Source organism: Protopterus annectens, chromosome 7.part0 (assembly GCF_019279795.1).
Source record: "Protopterus annectens isolate FY-2018-M chromosome 7.part0, PAN1.0, whole genome shotgun sequence".
Classification (NCBI taxonomy): Eukaryota; Metazoa; Chordata; order Ceratodontiformes; family Protopteridae; genus Protopterus; species Protopterus annectens.
The window spans coordinates 1,250,880,720-1,250,907,862 of NC_056739.1; the positions used below are offsets into that span (position 1 = coordinate 1,250,880,720).

General features: G+C 41.9%; 1 protein-coding gene across 1 annotated transcript in view; it reads left to right on the plus strand.

Moving 5' to 3' along the window:
- Window positions 1-27,143, plus strand: part of DIS3L (DIS3 like exosome 3'-5' exoribonuclease) — an 830,646-nt gene that overhangs the window by 492,042 nt on the left and 311,461 nt on the right. Inside the window, 1 exon segment of the mRNA XM_044077862.1 lies at window positions 2,278-2,283. Within this exon segment, the coding sequence (XP_043933797.1) occupies window positions 2,278-2,283 (6 nt within the window).

Below are 27,143 nucleotides of genomic sequence, written 5' to 3' on the forward strand. Positions count from 1 at the left end.
TTCAGGTGGTGCAAAGTATCGCCAAAAACGTTCCAACACCTGTCCATTGACAACATAACGGAACACAACAGCAGTTTGCCATAGCCCAGCAAAATCAGTGGTTTCATCTGCAATTACTGCTACAAATTTTGCAGTACGAATCTCCTTTTTTATTTCTTCTCTGCATATTGTTAGCATGCAGTCCAGGAGTTCATTTTGAACAGTTTTTGATGTTCCTTTAAAAACAGTTGAAGTTGTGAAGTGTTCAGCCAACTTCTGATCAAACTTGCAGCTGAAGTCTACCAGTTTCCAGAACATTCCTGCACTCAATGACTCTTCAGACTCATCATGGCCTTTTAAAGCAACTTCTTCTTCAGCACACAGCTTGATGCAGTCTATTATAAGTGATAGAACATGACTGTTTTCTTCCACTTTCTTGTTGTGTCTTTCTGCTGATAACTGGTATCCACTACTTAACTGAGACCTGATCTCCACAGTTCCCAACACTGCTAGACTCGTTTGGTTGTCAAACTGTTTAGCAGACTGTTCATGCTTTCTGGACTTTTCTTCCATTCTCTTCAGGTCATTCATACCCTTTGATGTCTAGGCATCCTCTCCACCAAACAACAAACATGGGAAGCAGTACAAGCTGTTTGGATCTGTGGCTGTGAGGAAACAGGTGCGTTTGTCATACACTGACCTGTTGAAGCTGCATGTGTATGTTCTTGACCTACTTGTACCTGGAGACTCTTTCTTCAGATCATGTGTGGGTCTTCCAGTCCTCTTGATTCTTAACTTTTCATTCAGAGTTAAGTCTTTAAAACTAATAGATGTAATGCGATCCTATCTCGCCTACATTTATAACTGATGGGCTCGGAGCCGAGAATCGGCTCTAACTCGGCCGATACACTAGCACGAAGTCTCTCATTGGCTGGGCCACACCCCTTATCCCAGGATGCACCACGCCCAAACCCCCAGATCTCGTTTGCCGCTCCTAGAGTAACGACGTGGTCTCAACTTGGCTGTGGCTAAGTACCCTTCTATTTTGGCCTTTTGGTCGCTTTTTGGCAGTTAGCTTTAGAATTTATACTCAAACAGCTATTTTAATAGCTACCTTGTTGTTAGTTCCAGTGTGATTGACTGTGTTTGTCTTTTTAAATTGTTGTGGTAATCCCTTCTGTTTGGTGGGCTAGGCCCGTTTGAGTTAGAGGGCCTTTGCCCTATCTCTTGTACAGCGTTTAAGTTAGAAGTTACAGCTCTTCCCCCCCTTCCCTCCTTGTGTGTTTTGAGTGTGTTACAGTTAGTATGTCTGGCAAAAAAAGGAACATAAGCCATCAGGCTTTAAAAAATGTTCAAAATGCAATTACAAGATGTCGCTGACAGATGGCTAAGCCATCTGTGTTTATTGTCTAGGGGCTAAACACTTGCAAGAATCTTGCAGTGTTTGTCATGCTTTCTCCTCTCGTGTCTTACATGAGATAAAAAATAAGCTTATTCTGAAGGGTCTGATCAATCCAGCCTTCGTGGAAGCTTTGGCTTCTTCTCCCTCCTCAAAAGCGAAGCTAAAGAAGTCTTCGGCTCCGACAAGTCCATGGAGCCGCCTGCAAAAAGAGCTAATTCTGTATCCCCTTCCTCGTCTCCACTGATTTCGGAGCCGCAGGATAGAGGGTCTAAATCTGGGTCTCCTTCTTCGGCTCCATTGGTCTCGGAGCCGCAGGAGAGTGTTTCTGCTCTGGGGTCGGTTTCATTGGCTCCTGAACCATCAGCGCCGAAAGGGGTCTCTGTTCTGGTCGAGTTTCCCTCGGCCCCGATCCTTTTGGAGCCGATTCGGAGCCGGCCTCCTAGCTTTGTCTCGGAGCCGATAGAAAAAGTTTCTTGGCCCCCTTCTGTTTCCTCCAGGTCCTCCAGGCTTTCAGATTCGGATGTAGATAGGGGGGTCCAGAGGCTCCTCCAGTCACCTGTCTCATCCAAATTATTTTTGGCTCTGGCCCAGTCGGCCCCGGAGCCAGCCCTTTTGATACCGTTTCTTCCTCTTCCGACAACCTTGGTGTCGTTGGAGTTCGTAGAGTCGAGTGAAGTCCTTGAGTCGGTCCCGAGACCCACTGCTAGTCTGTCGGCACCGTTTTCAGCTCCAAACCTTTCTCTGCCTTCCAGAGGTTTAGGTTCTCGGGTGTCCTCAGCCGGGCTCGAGGGGGGATTCGTTGGGGCTTCTGGTTTTGGCCCGGAGTCTCCCTCTTTGCGCCTCGGCTAGGGGAACCCAGACACCGGTCATGGTCTCGGGGACGGGCCTCTCCTCAGATTCTGGTGTGCCCGCCTTCGAGGCTATGAGGAGCGCGCTGGCCAAGTCTCTAGTGACTTCACCTGAATCTGCGACTCCTTCCCTAGACACGGCGACTAGAGCTTCTGGTGCCCCCCTGTCTTCAGACAGTGCAGCTCCTAGGCCTGAGGATTCCTCCTTGTGTGGTCCCCTGTTTTCTGAGGAGCCTTCAGAGTTCATGCCTGAAGAGCCCCCCAGGAAAAAATTGTGCAAGAGGAAGTACATAGATTCCCCAGATGAGTCTGTCACCTCGGACACCGACCTCAATGATGCGGAAGGGTCCCCTAAGTCGTCCTCTGATGATGTCTCGTTCTCCGATATCCTGAAGATCTTGAGACAGAGGGGCGACTGGCCATCCAAAACCCCTTCCGCGGAGAAGTCGGTCTTCCTCAAGGCCTTCGGAGCCCAACCCTCCACCTCCTGGGTGTCTCCACCCTTCTATGAGTTACTGGCCCTTATTTGTCGAAGGGTGTGGGAACACCCTGATTCTGTGGAGCCGGTTCCTTCTCACCCCAACAAGTTTTTATCCGCACCCCCCGGCAAGGAGTTTCTAACCAAGGGAGTTCCGGTTGATGCTATGGTGGTGGCGTCTGCCACCCAGCAAGATGTGGCAGAGGCATCTACTTCTATCCATCCTCCTAACAAGGAGTCCAGGAGCATGGATAGGTACGGGAAGCATACCCTGATGTCAGCGACCTTTACCCTGCGGTCGCTGAATTATTTATGTCACTTTACGAGGCTCCAAAGGGATCTCATAAAGGAGTTGGGAGATACCCTGTTAGGTAACATGCCTGAGGCATTGACGCAGTCTGTCAACGCCCAGCTGTCTACCCTTTTGTCCATTGTTAACTCGTCCATGAGGCTCATATCGTATGCAGCCGAAGGGGTGGGTAGGGCAGCGAGTTCGGGTGTAGCCCTTAGGAGGCAAGCCTAGATGCGCTTGTGTCACTTTGCGGAGGCGTTCAAGTCTTCCTTCACCGACGCTCCATTCGATGGGTCCTCTCTCTTTGGACCCAAGGTGAAAGACACACTCACTAGATGTGAGCAGGAGGGTAAGACTTTGTCTGCCGTTGGGGCCCGTTTTTCGTTTCCCTCGAGACCTTATCCCAAGGCTCGGAGGGGAGGAAAGATGTGGTTCAGAAAGTCCCAAAAGCCTTTCCCTGCCCATCAGAGTGACCCCCCCCCTTCCAGAGGTGGAGGGGGGGGTTATTCTGGAAGATGTCACCCTAGAGGAGGCGGAGGCCCCCGCAACTCAGGAGACTGCGAATCCTTTAGTGGTTCCTCCTTCCAGTGTCCCTGAGGGACTGCCGACTGTGCGTCTCCGGAGCCAGTCGTCGGTCAATTCTTGACGCATCCAAGGGCCTGGGGTTCCATCACTCAGGATCAGTGGGTGCTTCGTATCATCGCCGGAGGTTACACCATCCCCTTTATCCGTCCCCTTCCACTGTCAAGGAAAATCCCGGACGTGCCACCCAGTCAACGGGATCAAGCAGCCATAGAGGTCGCAAAGCTGCTCGGAAAGGGAGTCATCCAGCCAGTCCCCGCAGACTAGACCGGATTAGGAACTTACTCAAAGTTATTTTTGGTGCCGAAAAGAACAGGGGACTGGAGACCCATTCTGGACCTCAGCCACCTAAATCGCTTCGTAAAGAAGTCCAAGTTCTGGATGGTCACGTTGCAATCCATTTTCCCATTGCTGGAAAAAGGAGTGTGGATGTGCTCCATCAATCTCAAGGACGCCTATTATCACATCAAGATAAACAGAGCATCCAGGATACATTTACGCTTCCGCCTAGGAGCCAGTCACTTCCAGTTCCGGGCCCTGCCCTTTGGTCTCACCACAGCCTCCAGGGTGTTTACCAAATGTCTGGCAGTGGTGACGGCTCACCTGAGACGTCTGGGATTCCAGGTGTTTCCGTATCTGGATGACTGGCTTTTCACCGCCCCCACCAGGCATCTTCTTATTCAAGCCGTGAGTGCTACCATCGAGTTGGGACATCTATTAGGAATTACATTCAACTGGGAAAAGTCTGTATTGCTGCCATCACAGCGTGTTGCCTTTATAGGTGCAGAGCTAGACTCTGTAGAGATGTGAGCATTCCTTCCAACAGAGAGGATAAAGATACTACAGGACCAAGTCCTAGCTTTACTACCCCGAAGGAAAGCCTTAGCCAGGATGGTCCTTCAGCTTTTGGGGTCGATGGTGGCCGCCATTCTTCTGGTCCCTCTGGCAAGATTGCACATGCGAATTCTCCAATGGCTCCTGTCGACCTAGTGGTCATACCAAGATCTGCCATTGTCCTACCCGATTCTCATCACGGAAACGTGCCGGCGAGATCTTCGTTGGTGGCTTCTCTCCTCCAACCTGAACCAGGGGAGACTCTTCTGCCCCCCTCCCCCATTGCCACAGTGACAGTGACCACGAACACCTCCCAGATAGGGTGGGGGGGCATTATCTGGGCAAGACGGTTCAAGGCACATGGCAGAATCACGAAACCCACTTGCATATAAATGTTCTGGAAATGAGGGCAGTGCTTCTAGCATTGCAGGCACTTCACAGCTCTCTTCCCAAGGGTACCATTGCAATCTTCTCAGACAATATGGCGGTAGTATGGTACCTGAACAAGCAGGGAGGAACCAGGTCTTATCCTCTTTGCAGAGAAGCCATGAGAGTTTGGAACTGGGCGATCGCTTCCCAGAGATTTCTAGTGGCAACGCACATTACGGGGAAGTCCATTGTGATAGCAAACAGGCTGAGCAGAGTTATTCTGATGCCTCACGAGTGATCCCTGAACGACCAAGTAGCGGCTCGGATCTTCTCCAAGTGGGGGTTTCCCTGTTGCGACCTTTTCGCCAGCCCTTGGAGCGTGAAGTGCAGCAATTTCTTCTCCCTGATTCCCCCCCCAGGGGGAGTCACCCAGGCATGCTCTAGTCCACAATTGGCCCTCCGGTCTGCTCTACGCCTTCCCTCCGGTCCCACTACTGCCAAAGGTGATTCAGAAGGCGATCTGCTTGGGAAGCAGCATGATTTTGATCGCAACACACTGGCCCCGCCAAGTTTGTTTTCCCTTCCTTCGGATGTATGCAGTGAAGGATCCTTGGATTCCGGACCCAGTTCCAGACCTCCTGACTCTTCAGTCGAGTCAGGCCCATCCATCACTGTGAACTCTCAAGCTAACGGCTTGGCTGCTCCACTTCGACTTTAGTCAGACAGCATATCCTTTCGCCTGAGGTGGTCCGGATTCTGTCTTCTTCTCACAGAGCTTCCACTAAGGAGATATATTCTAATAAATGGAAAAGGTTTGCCATTTGGGCGCAGCGGCACAACCTTGACCCTCTGACAGCCCTGGTGTCGGCAGTATTAGATTTTTTGGCCACTCTTTTTAGACAGGGTTCCATTGTCTCCACGCTTAAAGTCTAATTGGCAGTGATTTCTAATTATCATGTTGCCTTTGAGCCTTCACTCATGAGTCATAAGTTGTGTAAGGCCTTTCTTAAGGGAGCTTGGTTGCTTCACCCCCCGGTGTCGCAACCTGTTTTGCCATGGGATTTGAATGTAGTTTTAGGAGCCTTGACGTCTCATCCCTTCGAGCCGGCGGCCACTTGTGAGCAAAAGTTCTTATCTTGGAAGACTGCCTTCTTGATAGCTATTACTTCAGCCAGAAGGGTTTGGGAGCTTCAAGCCCTTTCTGTTAAGCCTCCTTATCTGATCTTTCACAAGGATAGTGTATCTCTAAGACTAAACCTGTCATTTCTTCCGACGGTTTCTTCTGCTCTTTGTCTGTAGCAATGTATAGAGCTACCAGTTTTCTTTCCAAAATTTTCCAACAAGGCAGAATACAGACTTTACATTCTTACGTACCCGCCCTCCTTCCCCCTACCTGTTGGATCTGGAGGAAACACTATTGTGCAGTCGGAGTGGCACATGTGGGTGAGTTGTTGTGCGGCAAACAAGATCTGGGGGTTTGGGCGTGGTGCATTCTGGGATAAGGGAGTTGGCCCAGCCAATGAGAGACTTCGTGCTAGTGTATCGGCCGAGTCGGAGCCGATCAGTTATGAATGTAGGCGAGATGGATCACATACATCTATCGTTATGGCAAATACATAACTAAAAGATGTAATGCGATCCTATCTCGCCTACATTCATAACTGATGGGACAGCGTCCCTAGCACCTAGATCCTGGGAGGCTCACTGGAAAACACTCCTGAGCACTATGGAACCAAAGGACGCCCGACCTCTAGAGGCCACGTCCAGTTTGTAATGAAAAATAAAAGTATGTGGAGAAGCCCAAGTGGCCGCTGCACATATTTCATCCACCGACAGTCTTGCGTGGAAGGCCACTGAAGTTGCCATAGCCCTAGTAGAATGCGCTCTAACTGGAAATGGAAGGTCCCTTCCTGTTGATGCATAAATAAATTAAACACAATCCCTAATCCACCTAGCGATAGTGGTCTTAGTTACTGCTTTGCCAATCCTGTTATCCGCAAAGGCCACAAACAACTGGTCTGATTTCCTCTGCTGCTGTGCCCTATCCAAGTAAAACCTCAGTTGTCTGTGCACATCCAACTGATGAAGTCTGTATTCTGCCTTGTTGGAAAATTTTGGAAAGAAAACTGGTAGCTCTATACTCTGCTCACTCATTCTGGTTATCGTAGTTGTTGTAACTCTGAAATGAAGATATTGCAGAAATGATTTAAGTGCTACTATTGTATACATGTTAAAGTACAGCTTCAGAAACAACACTCATTTCATTGACAGTCTGCCACAGCCATGACCTACCAACTATCTGGCTTGGCCTTGCCAGGATTTAAAAGACTATAATAATGCATTTGTGATGCACACACTGTCACAGCTTGCATTCTGTCTTAATTCTGGCTTTGCAGGACTAAAACTAAAATAGGGGCAGTCATTTCATTGACCACCACTACAGTTTCTGCTTTGATCCTTCCAGCATCAAAATACATGTTCTGCATAAAGACAATAGTCACAGCCTGTATGCATATTGCATACTCCCTCAGACACATTAGTTTTGCAAAGCCATAATTTAGACAGTAAACAAGGCCAGTCACCTCAATGAATTCACAAACACCCCCATTACCCAAGTAAAGTAGCTGCTTTTTACCTGTCAGGATTAAAGTACAAACAACAGTAACAGCTGCATTGCATACTTAGGAGCCGTGACTAATGCTTCTGTCAACAAGGACATTTCATGCATTTTACTTTTATTTACTTGAGTTCCCACAATGCAACACTGTTTTATAAAACAGAAATCCCTTGTCATTGTTAACAATGTCCAGGAAGAAAAGCTCAACATATTAAATAAACATTCAGTATAGAGAATGAACAGATATGAAACATACATGGAACTACTCAAGCTTGCTAATTATTGTACATTCATCTTAAAGTACAGACATACTTTTGCAAAGCTAGACTTAAAACAGTAAGCATCAGGGCCATTTGTTCAGTCACACACGGCCCCACCACAATATACGACTTGATCTTGTCAGGTTAAAAGCACAAAAAGGCACTGTCATGAAGGTGAGTAACCCCCCCCCCAACACACATAAAGCTTGTCAGTCTTACTTCAGTGAAATCAACATTACTCTTGCAAAGCAAAACAGAACTGCAGCTATTCACACATAGGCATGCCCCCCAATCCAACTCACTGTCTACCCAGAGAAACTGCTGCCAGCCTACATTAAGTAAAATAAATCTCCATGGTTACATTATTGTATTTCTTTCACATCTCAATAGCCAAGAACTTGCACATAATCTTACAGTCACTGCCACCACCAAGTGAAGTGAGTGAGAGAGAGTAGTGTGTGTGTGTAGACATGTAGTGTTTAATGTTATTGATTTCTGTGGATGTAAACTACAGACTGTTATTTCAGAGACCTATTTCTGGCACACAAATGATGCAAAATTCCCTAACAGACATACAGAATACCATCATACTGTAACCATTGTCATAGCCAAGCACTCAAATGCAGTCATTTCCTTATTTCTATGCACAAAATATTTTAAGCAATTATGTAATTTTCCAGAAAAGGAGGACGCATATGGAGCAGAACCAAAAAGCTTAAGCAAATCTAAGTTAGAGTACCAGTCCCGGACCAATAAACAGAAATGATTTTCCAGGCATTCCATTTTACATGTACTGAGGCTGATTCTGAAGTACCACAGATACTGATTTAACAACACACTGTATGTGTCTGGTACTCTGCCTGCTTATTTATTTTTAGATTATTGTAATGTAAGCCCAAGCATCCTACCCTAGCTAAAAATGTTAATCTTATGTTTTTCATTTTCTTATAATTTTAGGTGTCCACAGACAATACTGCCAAAAAATGGAACTGCAGTGGTCGTGCTAATGACACCCCCTGAAATACTAACTCTTCTGGGAGAGATGTTAAAAGTACAACAAATAAGAAAAATATAAACATTACTAATACAAGTTTATTTTTTTTTAAATATACACACACTAATCCCTCTCTTTATGGTCTTAAACACATTCAGGCCCTTTAAGAAGAAGTACATCAACAGCTGTTTTAAATAAATGTGTCAAAACTGCTTACTGCTGCTATCTAGGAAGGTACAGTATATATGATCACAACAAAGTACACTAAAAGAAACATGGAACATATTAATCTTCAGTGTAGGTGTGTACCCTGCCCTGTCATAAAACTTTTATAATCAGTCCTGTCTTCCTGCTGGGATCTGCAAGGTATTCATCATCTTAGACATTCATCTCCAACTTTTGTTCGAGTGTGAAATCATTTTATGACTTAAAATGCCATTTAGTTTGGGCTGCTATTTTGGGGTGGGAATAGAACCTACAGCCTTTTGATCTTCCAGCATCAAATAAGGGTAGTTACCTGTTTATCCAGCTCTTAACACTGTGTATAATCTTACAGAAAGGATGCAGAGTACACAAGAGATAAAAGTTGGTGCCATCTGAAGTAGGTCTTCCCTGAAAAAAGCCCAAATGAATGTTTAACTAAATAATCTCAGTATTGTTTTGGCAGATGTAGCCTGAAGCTAACTTGATTCATTGGGGTGTATTAACCCATTGCAGTATGTAGTTAATTATTCATTCAGTGTCCTCTTTATTCTTCCCTGTCTTCCTGTTAGGAGTTGTGTATTATACTGTGTGTTAAGAACTTTGGCTTTATCTTTCATTAGGTAGAAATTATTTTAAGAAAATTTGTTTGTGTCTTTCGGCTTTTCCCGGTTAGGGGTCGTCACAGCAGAACTCCGGTCCACTAATGACTGGCAATAGATTTTTACGTGCTGAGTTGCCAGCCCTGACGCAAAACCTTCAACGAAGGTACGCCCATTCACGCATGTCTCCACACAGAAGATGCTCTAGCTGAGAATCGAACATTGCAACGTTTTACTGTGAGGCGACAATGCTACCGCAGCACCACCACTGCAGATATAAGTAAATATATTTTCCTGATTTGGGGCTTTTCCCCCAATTCTGTATTTGCTCTGTCCCTAATTCTGTACATAAAAGTTTAAATGTTTTAAGTGTGGTACTTTTCAGATACATTTAAATGCTCTGATAAAATGGTCTTTTCTATATTTATCCAAATGGCTTTTTTCCAGACATTAAAAAAGAAACTGTCAAAAGAAGCTGGACACAAAGTATGTGTTTTCAGCTGATATATATACTGTGGATATAAAAAGTGAACACACTGCTGGTACAGTGCTAGGTTTTTGTGATATAAACAAAATGTGACCACAATAAATCATTTCAAAACGTTTCCCACCTTTAATGTGACCTATTCAATTGAAAAACAAACAAATCTGTTAGGGGAAAAATATAAAAAATATTCCAATAAACTGATTGCATAAGTGTGCACACCCTAAACTAATACTTTGTGGAACCACCTCCTGATTTAATTACAGCATTTAGTCTTCTTGGGTACACACCTGCCATCAATTAAAGATGCCGTAACAAGGACTGCTAGTACTTAATACATCAGCAAAATTAGCAGGACTCACTTGATTTTACATGAAGGAATAACTGATTGCTATAGTAGCTGAAGTTAGATATCCTATTCATATGAGCCTAAACTAAGCATTGTGGTCTCACTATAACAATAGTTTTATTTCAGAAAATAAATATAGTTTGTCTGGTGGTAGGGGGACATATGCATCATAAATGAGGCATGTTGCTTGCTATACTGAGACCTCATTTACAAAAAGGACTTGCTTTTTCTAGAGAAAAGGAAGCTGTAAACCTGTCGCTACACAACACACAGACATAACTAAAGAAACTAAAAACTAACACTAGCCCCCGACTGCTACCCCCTGAATTCATAAAAGCAGCTGCCATCTGAATAGCTTGTTCATACTTCTAACTTGGAAACAAACAGTTCTGCTCTGCATACTTTAGTGTAGGAAAAAACAGTGTTAGTAGGTTAAAAGCAGAGTGTCTCAGCTAAGTTATGAGCCTAGCACCAAAAAAGTAAATCAGTGAACCCCGACTTTTCAAAAAACAGAAAGTTAAATTAGCTCACTGATAAAATGAGTGTCACGTCCCAACAGTCCATAAATCTCTATTTTTCATCTACGGATTAGTAGATGAAAGCGCTTAACATTGGTGAAAAATAGAGATTTATGCTGATTACGGATTGTTGGGACGTGACACTCATTTTATCAGTCAGCTAATGTAACTTTCTGTTTTTTGATAAGTTATGTGCCTCTGAAAGCACATTCTTTTTTGGTCCTTTCAAGGCACTTGAAACAATAGCTGCTGCAGCATGTATGCATTCATTCATGCCTGCTATACTCTCAAAGATTCAGTGTGCTATTTTGCAGAGATTAGTATCTGACCTGTCCTCAACAGAACATTTCAGGATAAATGGCAGACTCACACTGCACAGATATAGCAGAAAACAAAATTAAACTTGTGTGATAGAGGAAAGAGGTTTGGAAACAGAAAAAAAAATGTTGCAGATGATTGAGGCAGACAAACTATACAAACTATATGATGCACAAGCAGTTTTCCTGGAACGATATTGTGGACAAATGTTTCCTGTAATTTGCTGAAACTGTGACTGTTTTTGGAACTGTTTATGTGCAGAAATCTGCTGATACTAAAACTGAGACTGATTTTGATAAAAGCGGTAATCCATAAAGTGCATCAGGCACTGCAGTCACACGAATGGATAAATAAGTGAGTTTGGCAGTTGGCGCAGTGCGCTCAGGCTGTGAGCTGTAGGTCATGTGGTGCAAGGTTTGAGTCCCTCAGCCCTTATTTGCCTATTGTGTGGCATTGAAGTCAGCTAACCAGCCGTTGCTTCCAAGTTTCCCTGAAAAAGGATTGTGGTCGCACTTGACTAACAAATGGGCATTATTAAGGGACTGTATGACAAAACATTGTAGACAAGAATGATTTAATAATTGTGACGATAGTATGCAATTCAATGAGGGATATCAAAGTGAAAACTGTGCAAGGTAACCCCTCCCCCATTGCGAAACAAGTTAATCTACTATATCTGACTTTGTTTTATAGAAGATGGCACATTTCTTATTGCAACTTTGGACTTAGAAGCAGACATTTCAGTGTCAAGCAATATATTATAAATTGATAAGTATTCTGATAAAGTTTCTAGCTTATCAGATTTCCTGCAAGTACTTTGAAATACCCATTTTCTTAGAAAACTAGAAACAGATCTTTCAAATCAGTCAGCTGCTAGAATTTCCCAAATGGTCACTTTACTACTGCTCTCAGGTTGCAACTCTAACTATAAAGATGTTTTATTGGCATTACAGTGAGCACAGACCATGGGTACTGTGATTACCATTTCTACCTAGAAAAGCAGCACCAAGAAAACATTGCTGGCTCTACGTCACAGTAAAAGAAATTCATACAACAGCACTTTTTTTGTGAACGAATCAGTATTGAACTGGTGTTTTACAATTTACACAACTCTACTTTTCAAGTACCTTCTTTCATCCTCTCCATCCCAAATAAAAACAATTTACCCGTACACATACTGCCATTCAAAATATTAAGAAAAACAACAGTGCACCACTGTAAACCAACAGTGATAACAGTAAGTGTGACCACAAAATGAAAGCGATGCAGTCACCAGTTTAGAAAAATATATATATTTCATGTAGTAATCATCAGCAAAAGGAATTCTTTATAACGTAGCAGAACCCATGCTATTCATGATTTCTAAAATGTATTTTTATTTATTGTTTTTGTTGACTGGGAAAGTCTGACAAGGTGGAAAATCCTTTTTCAGCCCAAGGAAAAAAGCTCCACAAAGTAGAGAAAAGGTGGCATGTATGCATACATACATACATACATACATACATAGTGTGATGAATCATTCTAGCATGTGACAATGAGAAAAAAAACAATGCTTGTTTGAGCAGACAGTAGCGAGAAAACAAAACATTGATATGATATATATGAATAGTTATTATCATACAAACACATTCTAATCCAGGTAATACAAGGATATAAAAAAAATCATTCAAAGGGTAGATCAGAATGAGTATTTACACTAACAAGGTTTAGATCAATAGTTTTTTTATAACAGTAGGATAGTGGCACGGCTACACGTTAGTTCAGCATTGGAGAAGACAGGTCATGCCTGCTTATCCTGGTTGAGTTCTTCATTAAGGATAATAAAGCCATGCGTAAGGGAATACACTGTATACTGCTTACTTGGACCTTGCCAAGTACTTCAGTACTACCTCCCATGTTGAGCTTATTGACAAATGCTTCCATCTGAAAACAAGCCCATGCACATAACCCACACCATTAAGGTAGGGATATTTAATCTAGACAGAAAGACATCACCAAGGGACTCTGTACTGGGTCCTTCACCTCTTTTGTATATACTTCTCTGAAATAAAGTGATATTAAGGGACTGAATTTGCTGATGATTGCAAACTATAGATTTTTATCAAATCATATTCTGCTGCTCAAATTCTCCAGCAAGGACTGGATCAAACAAATGTTTGACATAGTAATTGTGAGTTTACCCTCAGTGCCAACAAAAGCAGTATAGTTTCTTGTGGCAACTTGACCATAATTACTGTTTACTATATAGACAGCATCCAACATTAGTCTGACATGATCATTAAAGACTTCAGTACCTGTGATGATAACAAACTCCCCCTTTACCACAAAATTTCTGTGGTGATTATGAAATCCTTCTACGTTGCACAGCTCATCCTGTCTGATATCTCCACAAGGTCCATAGAAGTTAAAGTTCCAGTTTATTCATCCCTTATTACTTATTAGACCCATGATTGAATATAATGCCTCCTCTGTCATGTATCTCACAAAGCACTAGAGAGGTTTCAATGTTTTCTCACTGAAATGTCATAGCGTAGGGCTTAGTGTCTGTCAATAGCTACTCTGATAGACTGAAAGTACCAGACATCTGCTAAGTCATTCAGATGTTACTTGTTGCAGCAAAAAAAAAAAAAAAAGCCAATTCCAGCACCTACCTTATGTATTAGTCGTCCTCTTCTTTTCCTTTCTGCTCTGTGCTCTGCTATCTCTCTGACTGCAGTTAAAGTACAAGCCACCAAGCCAAAAACGCCGGTATAAAATAATATCTACCACCAAATCCAACTGTCCCAAACTCCCGAGTCCCAAGTCGCAACCTCTAAATAAGCTATTGCTACTAATTGTTTCTTGCTCTCTTTTTTTGAGAAGAGAGCGAGAACCAATCAGTAGCAATTCAGCCATCCACATCACGTACGTGCCTGCCGACGTGGCAGTCCGACCCCCCTTCTGATTTACAATGCGGATCATGCGGTTAAACCGCATAAACTTCTGGGCATCATACTGATGCTTTTTTTTAAATCTGGACTGCCTTTTACAGCAGTCCGATAGTACAAGATAGATAGGAGGTACGTTCCTTGTTACAAAAATTAAAAAAAAAAACGGAACTGGACGAGCATGCGCAGTTTGAGTTCCGGGTTGCGGACATATCGTATCAACTGTGTTTGTTGTTCTTTATATGAAAATAAATGGGAAATTATTTTTATGGCAATTTGCAAATAATTTAAATAAATGTCAACTTTTTCTTGGGAGGGCTGCAGTCCTGCAGTCCGATAGCACAAGCCTCCCCTGTAAATAATGTCTGGTAGTTAGACTTACCTGCTTAAATACAGTTCGGCCGGAGTTGATGTCCAGTTTAGACTTTAGATTAGCCAACAACAGATTTGTCTTCCATGCAAATGAGAAACCCTACAGCCCATCTCTTTGGTGCAAACACACAAGTCCTAGTCAGCACGAAAAACTAAACGGGAAGGGTGCGTTTTGCGCATGCGCACAACAATATTGCGGTTAAAGGTCGCAGGGTCAGAAAAAACCCGGGAAAATGTTGAATTTGGACTTAAGGGTCGCGGGCCGCATGGAAGAGCTCTTGAGGGCCGCGGGTTGGACACGTCTGTTAGAAGTTTTTCTGTGATAAAACTGTCATTGCTGTAAACTGTTGATGGATTAAAAATATAGAATGGAAAAATGTAACTGTGTAAAACTGTCTTCAATGGAAAGGCAGCAAAATTTTAGACAGCAAAAGTAAATTTGCTTCTCAAATGAGCAAACACCTAGATGCATTCTTATTTGGACAGTACCTTGTTGGATTACCCCTCCAGAGCTGAAAAAAAATGAGAACAGAAAAAGTATCAACAAGTTTTGAATTCAGACAGGAAGAACTGCCTTGAACTGTTTTAAGTGCAGAGGACAATTGTTCTTATACTGCATTAATTCTGGACTCTGCAGGTTGAATGCATTAAATTTCTGGACAGAGCTAACATTGGATTCATTTTGTCTGCAGAATTAATGCAACTACATTTTTGACTTCTAAGATATAGCTGAAAATTCAGCATGTGTCTTCAGCTACTAACAGACTGAGGTCCAGATAAGTTAGAATTCTTCTTTATGCCATTTCTGTAAACACATTTATTTTGCATTTTCCACATGGAAGTTTAAAGCTGCTTGCATATTTGACTTTATCGAGTATAATGCCTAATTTTATTTCAAGTAAATTTCTTAATTCAGTTTTAAATGGTTGTGGCTAATTTACTTTTAGCTTGAGGTGTTTGCACTAAAATGCTTTACTAATAGCCATTTGCTATTATTTTTGAAGAGTTACTTCTCACGCTGTTATCACACAAATATTTAATGATTGCTTACCTTTAGAGTAAACAATAATGGTATACTACACAAATATTTAATGTCTGGCTTTTATTTTAAATGCAAAAAGCAATTGTGTTAGTGATATGCTAGTGTAGCTCAGTCTAATAGCAACATTAACATAAAGACAAGGAAAGGGGTTATTTGTAGTGTACATGTGGTTGTGTGCATGTGCAAAATAATTTCAGCCGAGTTTCAGTTATTGTTGTAAGATTGCACTGGGAGGTACTGAGCCAAGTCTAAGGTGGGTGGAATCCTGGGAAATATATGACTATAATTCTGCATCTGTACATTATAAAGCTTATTTGAGTTGGCTGTTGCCATTACCTGAGGAAGCAGATCACAGTCTTCATACCACTTATATTTTGTATATATAATTCAGCAAGAGCAGTAGCAGCAGCCGTGCAAATTGTAAGACTGTAGCCTTTGTCCTTCCCTTATAAATTGAATGCAGCACCTGTTCATCATGGAAGGAACAAGGGCAAGGGTTAATTTAGCTGGTTATTGTCAGATAGGCCTGGGGAAGAAAAAAACATTCATTAATTTAGAAAAGGTTTATTGACATGTAGTCTGTCTTTACCTTCAATGTCAGCAGTCAGGTGTGACAGATGGAAAAAAAATCACAAATCTTTTTTCAGTAGAAAAGGAGCAAGCCCCCCACCCTAAGCTTTTGAGTTCTGCACCTGTGTGTTTTGTTAGCCTGACAACAGGGTCACTGTTCATCAGGGAAAGGGAAATTCCTAAGCTCTGCAATCATGGTGGATAAAATGCTCATGCTTTAACATTGGTGGTAGCTCTTTTTGATTATGCATGCCTTGTCAAAGTGTTGGTAAATCTGTTCTTAAATCGTAATTGTACACCTGCAGATAACCTGCCATGCCATGAATACGACTTGACTATTGTATTCTCGAGTGATGTTATCTAAGCTTTTTGCCAATGCTTAAAAAAGTGCACAACTGCTTACTTAGTGTTCATCGGCTATAACATCACATCTAAAGTACACATTTCAAAACATGTATGAAGCAATATATATTCAGCCCAGTGCAATTAACAGCATGTTTCTCTCTCTGACAAAAATGTAAGTTACTCAGTTGCCTACATGCAAACAAATTCTGTGATGATGTAGATGAAACTGCTTCACTTAGTGAAGTGCTTAATGCTATTTTGTAACAAAAGCCATTCAAAACTACTGTCCCAGATGAATTATTTCTGTCCTTCCAAAAGTCCTTTTTAAAACTAGTTATGCCTTATTAATTTACAGTTTTGTAATTTCCTCTTAGAAAAGCAGTTATCTTGCCTATAGCCAGTCTTAATGTATTCTTATTTACAACCTCTGGCATACTGCTGACTGAGAAATAGTCCAGTTCTATGCAGAGTAGCAACCTTACAATGGAAATAAGTCTTTACTTAAGCATAAATACTGAAAAGACAATGTCCTAATTGCTATACCTTTCAGCAATACACATGTACATGTTTATTGTAGTACAATAACAGCCTTAGCCAGGTATTCTGCCTCCCTTGACAGTTCTCTAGACTGAAACCCCCACTCAACACAAAGTTGAAGATAAAAAAGGTCCTGTAACTGTAGCAAACAGCTTGCTCCAATTACAGATATGCTGAGCTCCTAACTAAAAAATGCAGTATTAACAGTCATTTAAAGCTGTGTAAAAGGAAGGCTGAGAAAAGCCCCAAAAGAATGTGTGCCCCTTTTTGGAGAGGGATTTCATGTCTGGAGTATTGGCTCTGAAAGTGAGACCACAGAGTGAACTGGTAGAACAAACCAGGTTGAAGTTAGAATTCACTGGTTTGAAAAGCTATAAAAAGAAACTGTCTTGATTTATCTTTTATTGCTGAAAAGAAGCATATTGCTTTTGTTTGAATTAATGTTACTAAAGTTGAGCTGAATAAAAAGTGAACAGGCATGTTGACATTGCAGCATTGTTTTTATCTAGATAACCAGCACCAGAGTGTTACTGAGCTTTTCAAGGGATGCTCAGCCAGGATGTGGAATATGTCTGTGCCCTCGTGGTAGCCTAGCAGAGAAATGTGGTGACTTTGAGAAAAGATGGTGAAGAGCATCAGAGGTCTGTTGTCCCTGCAGGAAGAGGTCAAGGACCCAATGAAGAGGGCAAACTACTTCTTAACAGACAGTAAGGCCCAGTAATGTTAGGGTGAGAGACAAGACTGGCAGGCTACCGAGTGGGCTAGAATGATAACTCCAGCTCCATCTTTTGAGTATGGAAGCCCAAAAAGCATACATTGCTTTGGAGCATGCACAAGTCAGTGACTACAAAGGGTCACTCCAGCAGTCTTTACCTGAATATTTCATGCTTGGCTCTATACCTCTGACATATTGACACAGTCTCAAATGTGGGACATAACTCATTTGGCAGGGAATAGGTTAAAACCAAAAGAGAATTCAGCACCCTAAGTTGTGCAGCTCAGTGTAATGGACCATTTGCTAAGATATTTACTCCCCACCATCTCTCTATGGGTGAGTCAAGGGATTTCAGCCTTTGTACAAGAACAGATAAGTTTGGTTGAGAGAGAGAGATGTGACAGCAAGTGAGCTGTCACAAAATGCAGAGACCAGCCCAAAAGAAGCCCCTCAGAAATGGTGGAACTTATAAGAGTGTTCAGAGGCTATAGATTGAACAGTAGTTAACTGTCCAGAGCCACAGAGACTTTCCTAGGCAATCACTCACTGGGGGCAGGGCCGAAAAATTAGTTAAAGAAATTAAAATGTCTTAAGTGTTCTGAACTTGGCCACATAGCTTAAAATTTTCCAGTAAATGCCGAAACTGTGCAATGTGGTAATTGTGGGGAAGTACATTGTTTTTCCAAATGATGTAGAATCCGCTGCTTTTGACAGTACTCAAGTACAGATGCAAAAATGTGGCAAATAAGTAAATGGAAAACAAGTACAAGCACTGTTTGATGCACACATGGGGTGAGTGGGACTATCCCACAGCTGAAGTATTTCATACTTCTATTAGTATACTTATTCATTGGGTTGGAGCAATTCCCAGACTTGTGTGTGAAATCATTTTAGAAAGAGAGATTCCCAGTTCTTTGATTTGTGTCCACATGAATGGTAGGTAATAAGAGGGCACAAAAGGTGGGAGATTGACGAGGAAAGTTTGCCATTTTCAGAAATTGAGGTAAGCCAGAAAGTTAATAAAGCATAAGGAGCTACAACAAGATAGCCAAATTCAAATCAAATTCACCCCATCATGCGCATCAATTTATAGCACTAACTGAAATGGCTAGAATTACCCAACAACCTCACCTCCTCCCAACTAACTACTGCTCATACACTTATTCACAAACCCCAGGCCTGCCTATCTGTACAAAACATTCTCAAGCACTACACCCCAAAAAGACCCCCGAAATCTTGAAACAAAAACCTTCTATCTAACCCCAAATGCTACAACTCTTTCAGGCAATTTGCACTACTCTTCCTATGACACCAAGAAATGGAACTCCACACCCACTGCTCTAAAAGCTAGATACAGGATACAAAGATTTAAGATAAACCTAAAACAACACCCAACATCCTTTTGGCTAGGCTCGGGCTCATGCTGCTGTCCTGACTAATCTTCTAATCTCCTCCCCCACCTTCCTGCCCATAGTTTCACTCCCACCCTATGAATTTCCTTCCTACTTACTCCACGCTATTCATCTTTCACTTAATCACCTTTCACTACTGTAGCGCCTAGGTATCTGTCTATATTTATGTATTGTATTTACTTCTTTATTATTTATTGACATTTGTTTACTGGGAAAGTCCAGCTGCGCACAGGTGCCATTTTTAGCGGAGGCCTGGAGAGAAAAGCTCCAAGGTATCATATTTAATGCAATTAATATTTACAGTAACAAATTTTATAATGCAGTTTCAGTGAATGCATAGCGTAATCAGTATAATAAAATTTGTATTGATATTCACAAACATTAACGCGCAAGCATTGTATTGAGAATTTATAGACAAGAGTGGTGTACAAGATAGGTAGGAGTAATTTATGAAAAACAGTAAAGTACTGGAGATAAGCAAGTTTAAGTGTTAATGAAAAAGTAGGGATGGAATAGTAATTTGTTGTACTATTTAGAAGTAGCTATAGTAATTTAAGTACTACAATAAAGTGAAGTATTAGGAGGGGATAAGCAGGTTAAGTGATTTAGTGCTTTAAGGGGATGTACAAGAAAGGAAACCAAAGGCGTAAGGAGAGCTATGTCCCAAATGAGGAAAAGGAACAAAGCTAGGAGGCAGAGAAAGAAGTCTTTAACTAATGGTTTGCAAACATGAAGGTGTGAGCTACATCTGATTGATATCGGAATTTTATTCCAAGTTCGAGCTACATTATTGGAATAGAGATTGGTTCTAGCAGCCCTTTGTGGTTTGTAGATGGTAAGCAGTTCTTTATCATTTGACTGAAGAGGAAAGTTTGGAAGATCGTATTGGAGTAGGGGGCTAATTGCCGGTCAGGCAGATGGGGTATGAATGATTTTATAAGTTAAGATAAGATGGGCGGTGAGGAAGTTCGAGCCAGTTAAGTGGTTTTAGTGCTTCCTGCCCTATGTCTGGTAATGTTTGTTACAAGCGAATCTGGCAACTTTGTTGTAGCATTGTTCAAGTTTAGAACTAAGTGAGGCTTGTACATTGGTCATGACAGGGTATTCATATAGGAGAGAGAGTAAAAGGTAAGTGTTAGCTAAACTGACTGGCAGAGTTTGTAAGAATTTCTTTACTGTATGACGGGTACCTATTTTTTTTTTTTTTATGGGTTTTCTTGATGCTGCTGGAGATATGTAAATCGAAGTTAAGATTGTTGTAAATTGACATGCCAAGTAGTGCTGTATGTGAGGTAATGTCAATCATAGTATTCTTTAAGGAAGAAATTTAAAGTTGATTTTTTTTTAATCATTTAACCCCAAAGAAGGGGAACACGTGGAGACCAATTTTGGATTTATCTACCCTCAACACTTATCTGGACATTCGCAAGTTCAAAATCTTGGCGTTACAGCAGCTTTTACCTCTGCTGGGCAAAGATCATTGGATGGTAACTTTGGATCTCAAGGAGGCTTACCTTCATGTTCCTATCAGACTAAGTTGCAGGAAGTATCTGCGTTTCGAGCTGGGACTTCTCACTATCAGTTCTCTGCATTGCCCTTTGGCTTATCTACTGCCCAGAGTGTTCACGAAAGTTCTGGCTCAGTGATAGCTTTCTTCAGGCTAAAAGGAATACAGATCTATCCTTATTTGGACGACTGCCTGATTCTGGCTCAAGGAAGGAAGAGCTTCTTCATCATTTGGAATATGTGATAGCAGTGCTAAGATGCCTGGGGTATTCTGTGAGCGAAATAAAGTCCAGTCTAGTACCCTCTCAGGACATGTGCTTTCTGGGTGTGAGACTGAATACAGCATCCCAGATGGCCTTTTAACCCGGACAAACAAAAGAGTCTATCCCTTTACTTCCATCAACTATCTCATCAGTCCGGGCTGACTGCAAGGACAGTCCTTCAAGCCTTAGGGTTCATGGCATCTTGTATTCTGGTGCTTCCCAATGCCAAACTGCATATGAGGAAGCTGCAATGGTATCTCAAAATGTATGGACACAGCACTGCCAGGATCTGGACACTGTCATTCAAATAATACCTTGCATTCAAAAGGAATTTTTGTGGTGGGCTCAGGAATGTCACCTAAACAAGGGACTCTCTGTGACCCGGCCAGAGGCGAGTCAGATTTTAACGACAGATGCCTCAGACAAAGCTTGGGAGCTCATCTAAATGGAAAGTGGATACAAGACAAGTGGCCTGCCAGACTACAACATCTACATATCAACCTGAAGGAGATGTTAGCAGTCCAGTTTGCATTAATAGCTTTCAAGGATTTACTTCTTCCAGGGTAGGTGTTGATTCTAACAGACAACACGACTGTCATGTGGTACATCAACAAGCAAGGGGGAACGCATTCTTATCCTCTATGCAGGCAAGCAATGATTTTGTGGGAGACTGCTCTCAGTTTACAGTTCAATCTTCAGGCAAGGTTTCTGCCAGGAGCACAGAACTCCTTAGCAGATGTGTTGAGCAGACGAATTATGGATCCCCACGAGTGGAAATTGGATCCTCATGTATTTCAGAAATTGACAGTGTCATGGGGAACTCAAGACCTAGATCTGTTCGCTTCTCCACTAAACCATCAGCTGCCAAAGTTTTGCACAAAAGGTTTCATCCCACAGCTTGGAGAGTGGATGCTCTTTCTTTCAATTGGAGCAATCTTCATGTGTATGCCTTTCCACCTCTGCCTCTCCTCCCAAAGGTACTTCTAAAGGTCAGACAGGACAAGCCAAGGATGATTTTAATAGCTCCAGATTGGCCTCGACAGCACTGGTACCCATTACTGAGAAGTCTAGTACGGAAGCCTCCATGGCCTTTGCCTTGATTCCACACCTGTTGTCACAGGAGGACAGCCATTTGCTCAATGTCAAGCTTCACTCTCTGCACCTAACAGCCTGGCATATTCTGTTTTGAACCATAGTGGGCCTCCACTTCCTCAGCAAGTTTTGAATGTTATTTTGGAAGCTAGAAGGCCTAGTACAAGGAAAGTGTACGCAGATAAATGGAAGAGATTTTTATTTTGGAGTGCAGCAAAAGATTTTGATGTTTCTGAGCCTAATTTGAGTGTGGCTCTTCAATATCTTACTGAGTTACTGGACAAAGGTTTGTCTTTCTCTTCTATTAAGGTTCATGCTGCAGCAATTTCGGCTCACTATGATTGTGACCCACCATTGTTTTCTCATCCTTTGTTCAAGCAATTTCTTAGAGGGGCAAAGAATATAAGACCCCACGAAGAGCTCCTACTCCTGCTTGGGATCTCAATTTTGTGTTGGAGAAACTCACTCTACAACCTTTTGAGCCTGCAGCTACTTCTGAGTTGAAATATTTATCATGGAAGACTGCTTTTTGTTGGCCATTACCTCTGCAAGAAGGGTTTCTGAATTGCAGGCCCTTATGGCGGTTGAGCCTTTCTTGATTTTCCATAAGGATAGGGTATCTTTCATTACTAATCCTTCCTTTATGCCTAAAGTGGTTTCTAGTGTGGCTTTAAACCAAACTATTCATTTGCCTACTTTTATGCAAACCCCAAAATAAAGGGGAAAAGATTTTGCACACTTTAGACGTACACAGGCAGTTGCGATATTATTTGGACAGAACTAAAGGGTTCAGGCAGTCTCGGCAGTTGTTTGTTTCTTTTGCTTTGGGTTCTCAGGGCAAGCCTGTGTCAAAACAAACTATTTCTAAGTGGATTGGGTTTTGCATTGCTTTCTGTTATTCCCATCATGGCAAGGAGATTCCAGCTGGGATTAGGCCTCATTCCACTAGGGCTACTGCCACTTCGACAGCCTTTTTGAGGAGTGGCAACCAAGGATATTTTGGAGGCAGCTACTTGGAGTTCAGTGCATACTTTCTCTAGGCATTATCACCTACCACTTTACTCTAAATCCAGGGCTGGTTTTGCCACTGCTGTTTTGCAGGGCATTTTGGCAGCTCCTGCTTGCTTATAGTTTGGCCATCCTCCCTTACCTCTGCTTTGGGATTCTACCCAAGTGTAAGGACTGCAGCAATGTGAGATGAAGAACATAGTACAGTTTTGTACCTACCATAAATGTAGATGTTCGAAGATCCACATTGCTGCAGTCAATACCCTCCCTCCTTCCCTCTGTAGTTAGAGGTGGTTGTGTGGGTTGGGTTGTAAATATTGTGTATATTGTATATATTGTACATATAATTAGTGCAAGGGTGGTTGGTTGTTTGTTTGCTGTCTTTTGGTTTTGACCTTTATGTTTAGGGTCTTCTGACATCTGAGGCAAGAAAAGACTGAGGATATGACGTAGGTCATGCGCATTTGTACCCTGACGTCCTGATGTCAGTCAAATGCGCCTTGACCGACGTCAGCCTTATACTTTGATATTCGGGCCGACCGAGGACAGCGGACTACCCAAGTGTAAGGACTGCAGCAATGTGGATCTTCGAACATCTACATTTATGGTAGGTACAAAACTGTACTTTATGCCTTATTAATTTACAGTTTTGTAATTTCCTCTTAGAAAAGCAGTTATCTTGCCTATAGCCAGTCTTAATGTATTCTTATTTACAACCTCTGGCATACTGCTGACTGAGAAATAGTCCAGTTCTATGCAGAGTAGCAACCTTACAATGGAAATAAGTCTTTACTTAAGCATAAATACTGAAAAGACAATGTCCTAATTGCTATACCTTTCAGCAATACACATGTACATGTTTATTGTAGTACAATAACAGCCTTAGCCAGGTATTCTGCCTCCCTTGACAGTTCTCTAGACTGAAACCCCCACTCAACACAAAGTTGAAGATAAAAAAGGTCCTGTAACTGTAGCAAACAGCTTGCTCCAATTACAGATATGCTGAGCTCCTAACTAAAAAATGCAGTATTAACAGTCATTTAAAGCTGTGTAAAAGGAAGGCTGAGAAAAGCCCCAAAAGAATGTGTGCCCCTTTTTGGAGAGGGATTTCATGTCTGGAGTATTGGCTCTGAAAGTGAGACCACAGAGTGAACTGGTAGAACAAACCAGGTTGAAGTTAGAATTCACTGGTTTGAAAAGCTATAAAAAGAAACTGTCTTGATTTATCTTTTATTGCTGAAAAGAAGCATATTGCTTTTGTTTGAATTAATGTTACTGAAGTTGAGCTGAATAAAAAGTGAACAGGCATGTTGACATTGCAGCATTGTTTTTTAAAATCTATCTAGATAACCAGCACCAGAGTGTAACTGAGCTTTTCAAGGGATGCTCAGCCAGGATGTGGAATATGTCTGTGCCCTCGTGGTAGCCTAGCAGAGAAATGTGGTGACTTTGAGAAAAGATGGTGAAGAGCATCAGAGGTCTGTTGTCCCTGCAGGAAGAGGTCAAGGACCCAATGAAGAGGGCAAACTACTTCTTAACAGACAGTAAGGCCCAGTAATGTTAGGGTGAGAGACAAGACTGGCAGGCTACCGAGTGGGCTAGAATGATAACTCCAGCTCCATCTTTTGAGTATGGAAGCCCAAAAAGCATACATTGCTTTGGAGCATGCACAAGTCAGTGACTACAAAGGGTCACTCCAGCAGTCTTTACCTGAATATTTCATGCTTGGCTCTATACCTCTGACATATTGACACAGTCTCAAATGTGGGACATAACTCATTTGGCAGGGAATAGGTTAAAACCAAAAGAGAATTCAGCACCCTAAGTTGTGCAGCTCAGTGTAATGGACCATTTGCTAAGATATTTACTCCCCACCATCTCTCTATGGGTGAGTCAAGGGATTTCAGCCTTTGTACAAGAACAGATAAGTTTGGTTGAGAGAGAGAGATGTGACAGCAAGTGACCTGTCACAAAATGCAGAGACCAGCCCAAAAAGCCCCTCAGAAATGGTGGAACTTATAACAGTGTTCAGAGGCTATAGATTGAACAGTAGTTAACTGTCCAGAGCCACAGAGACTTTCCTAGGCAATCACTCACTGGGGGCAGGGCCGAAAAATTAGTTAAAGAAATTAAAATGTCTTAAGTGTTCTGAACTTGGCCACATAGCTTAAAATTTTCCAGTAAATGCGAAACTGTGCAATGTGGTAATTGTGGGGAAGTACATTGTTTTTCCAAATGATGTAGAATCCGCTGCTTTTGACAGTACTCAAGTACAGATGCAAAAATGTGGCAAATAAGTAAATGGAAAACAAGTACAAGCACTGTTTGATGCACACATGGGGTGAGTGGGACTATCCCACAGCTGAAGTATTTCATACTTCTATTAGTATACTTATTCATTGGGTTGGAGCAATTCCCAGACTTGTGTGTGAAATCATTTTAGAAAGAGAGATTCCCAGTTCTTTGATTTGTGTCCACATGAATGGTAGGTAATAAGAGGGCACAAAAGGTGGGAGATTGACGAGGAAAGTTTGCCATTTTCAGAAATTGAGGTAAGCCAGAAAGTTAATAAAGCATAAGGAGCTACAACAAGATAGCCAAATTCAAATCAAATTCACCCCATCATGCGCATCAATTTATAGCACTAACTGAAATGGCTAGAATTACCCAACAACCTCACCTCCTCCCAACTAACTACTGCTCATACACTTATTCACAAACACCAGGCCTGCCTGTCTGTACAAAACATCTTCGAGCACTACACCCCAAAAAGACCAACGAAATCTTGAAACAAAAACCTTCTGTCTAACCCCAAATGCTACAACTCTTTCAGGCAATTTGCTCTACTCTTCCTATGACACCAAGAAATGGAACTCCACACCCACTGCTCTAAAAGCTAGATACAGGATACAAAGATTTAAGATAAACCTAAAACAACACCCAACATCCTTTTGGCTAGGCTCGGGCTCATGCTGCTGTCCTGACTAATCTTCTAATCTCCTCTCCCACCTTCCTGCCCATAGTTTCACTCCCACCCTATGAATTTCCTTCCTACTTACTCCACACTATTCATCTTTCACTTAATCACTTTTCACTACTGTAGCGCCTAGGTATCTGTCTATATCTATGTATTGTATTTACTTCTTTATTATTTATTGACATTTGTTTACCGGGAAAGTCCAGCTGCGCACAGGTGCCATTTTTAGCGGAGGCCTGGAGAGAAAAGCTCCATGCAATTAATATTTACATTAACAAATTTTATAGTGCAGTTTCAGTGAATGCATAACGTAATCAGTATAATAAAATTTGTATTGATATTCACAAACATTAACGCGCAAGCATTGTATTGAGAATTTATAGACGAGTGGTGTACAAGATAGGTAGGAGTAATTTATGAAAAACAGTAAAATACTAGAGATAAGCAAGTTTAAGTGTTAATGAAAAAGTAGGGATGGAATAGTAATTTGTTGTACTATTTAGAAGTAGCTATAGTAATTTAAGTACTACAATAAAGTGAAGTATTAGGAGGGGATAAGCAGGTTAAGTGATTTAGTGCTTTAAAGGGATGTACAAGAAAGGAAACCAAAGGCATAAGGAGAGCTATGTCCCAAATGAGGAAAAGGAACAAAGCTAGGAGGCAGAGAAAGAAGTCTCTTACTAATGGTTTGCAAACATGAAGGTGTGAGCTACATCTGATTGATATCGGAATTTTATTCCAAGTTCGAGCTACATTATTGGAATAGAGACTGGTTCTAGCAGCCCTTTGTGGTTTGTAGATGGTAAGCAGTTCTTTATCATATGACTGAAGAGGAGAGTTTGGAAGATAGTATTGGAGTAGGGGGCTAATTGCCGAGCAGGCAGATGGGGTAAGAATGATTTTATGAGTTAAGATAAGATGGGCGATGAGGAAGTTCGAGCCAGTTAAGTGGTTTTAGTGCTTCCTGCCCTATGTCTGATAATGTTTTTTACAAGCGAATCTGGCAACTTTGTTGTAGCATTGTTCAAGTTTAGAACTAAGTGAGGCTTGTACAATGGTCATGACAGGGTATTCATATAGGAGAGAGAGTAAAAGGTAAGTGTTAGCTAAACTGACTGGCAGAGTTTGTAAGAATTTCTTTACTGTATGACGGGTACCTATTTTTTTTTTATGGGTTTTCTTGATGCTGCTGGGGATATGTAAATCGAAGTTAAGATTGTTGTCAATTGACATGCCAAGTAGTGCTGTAT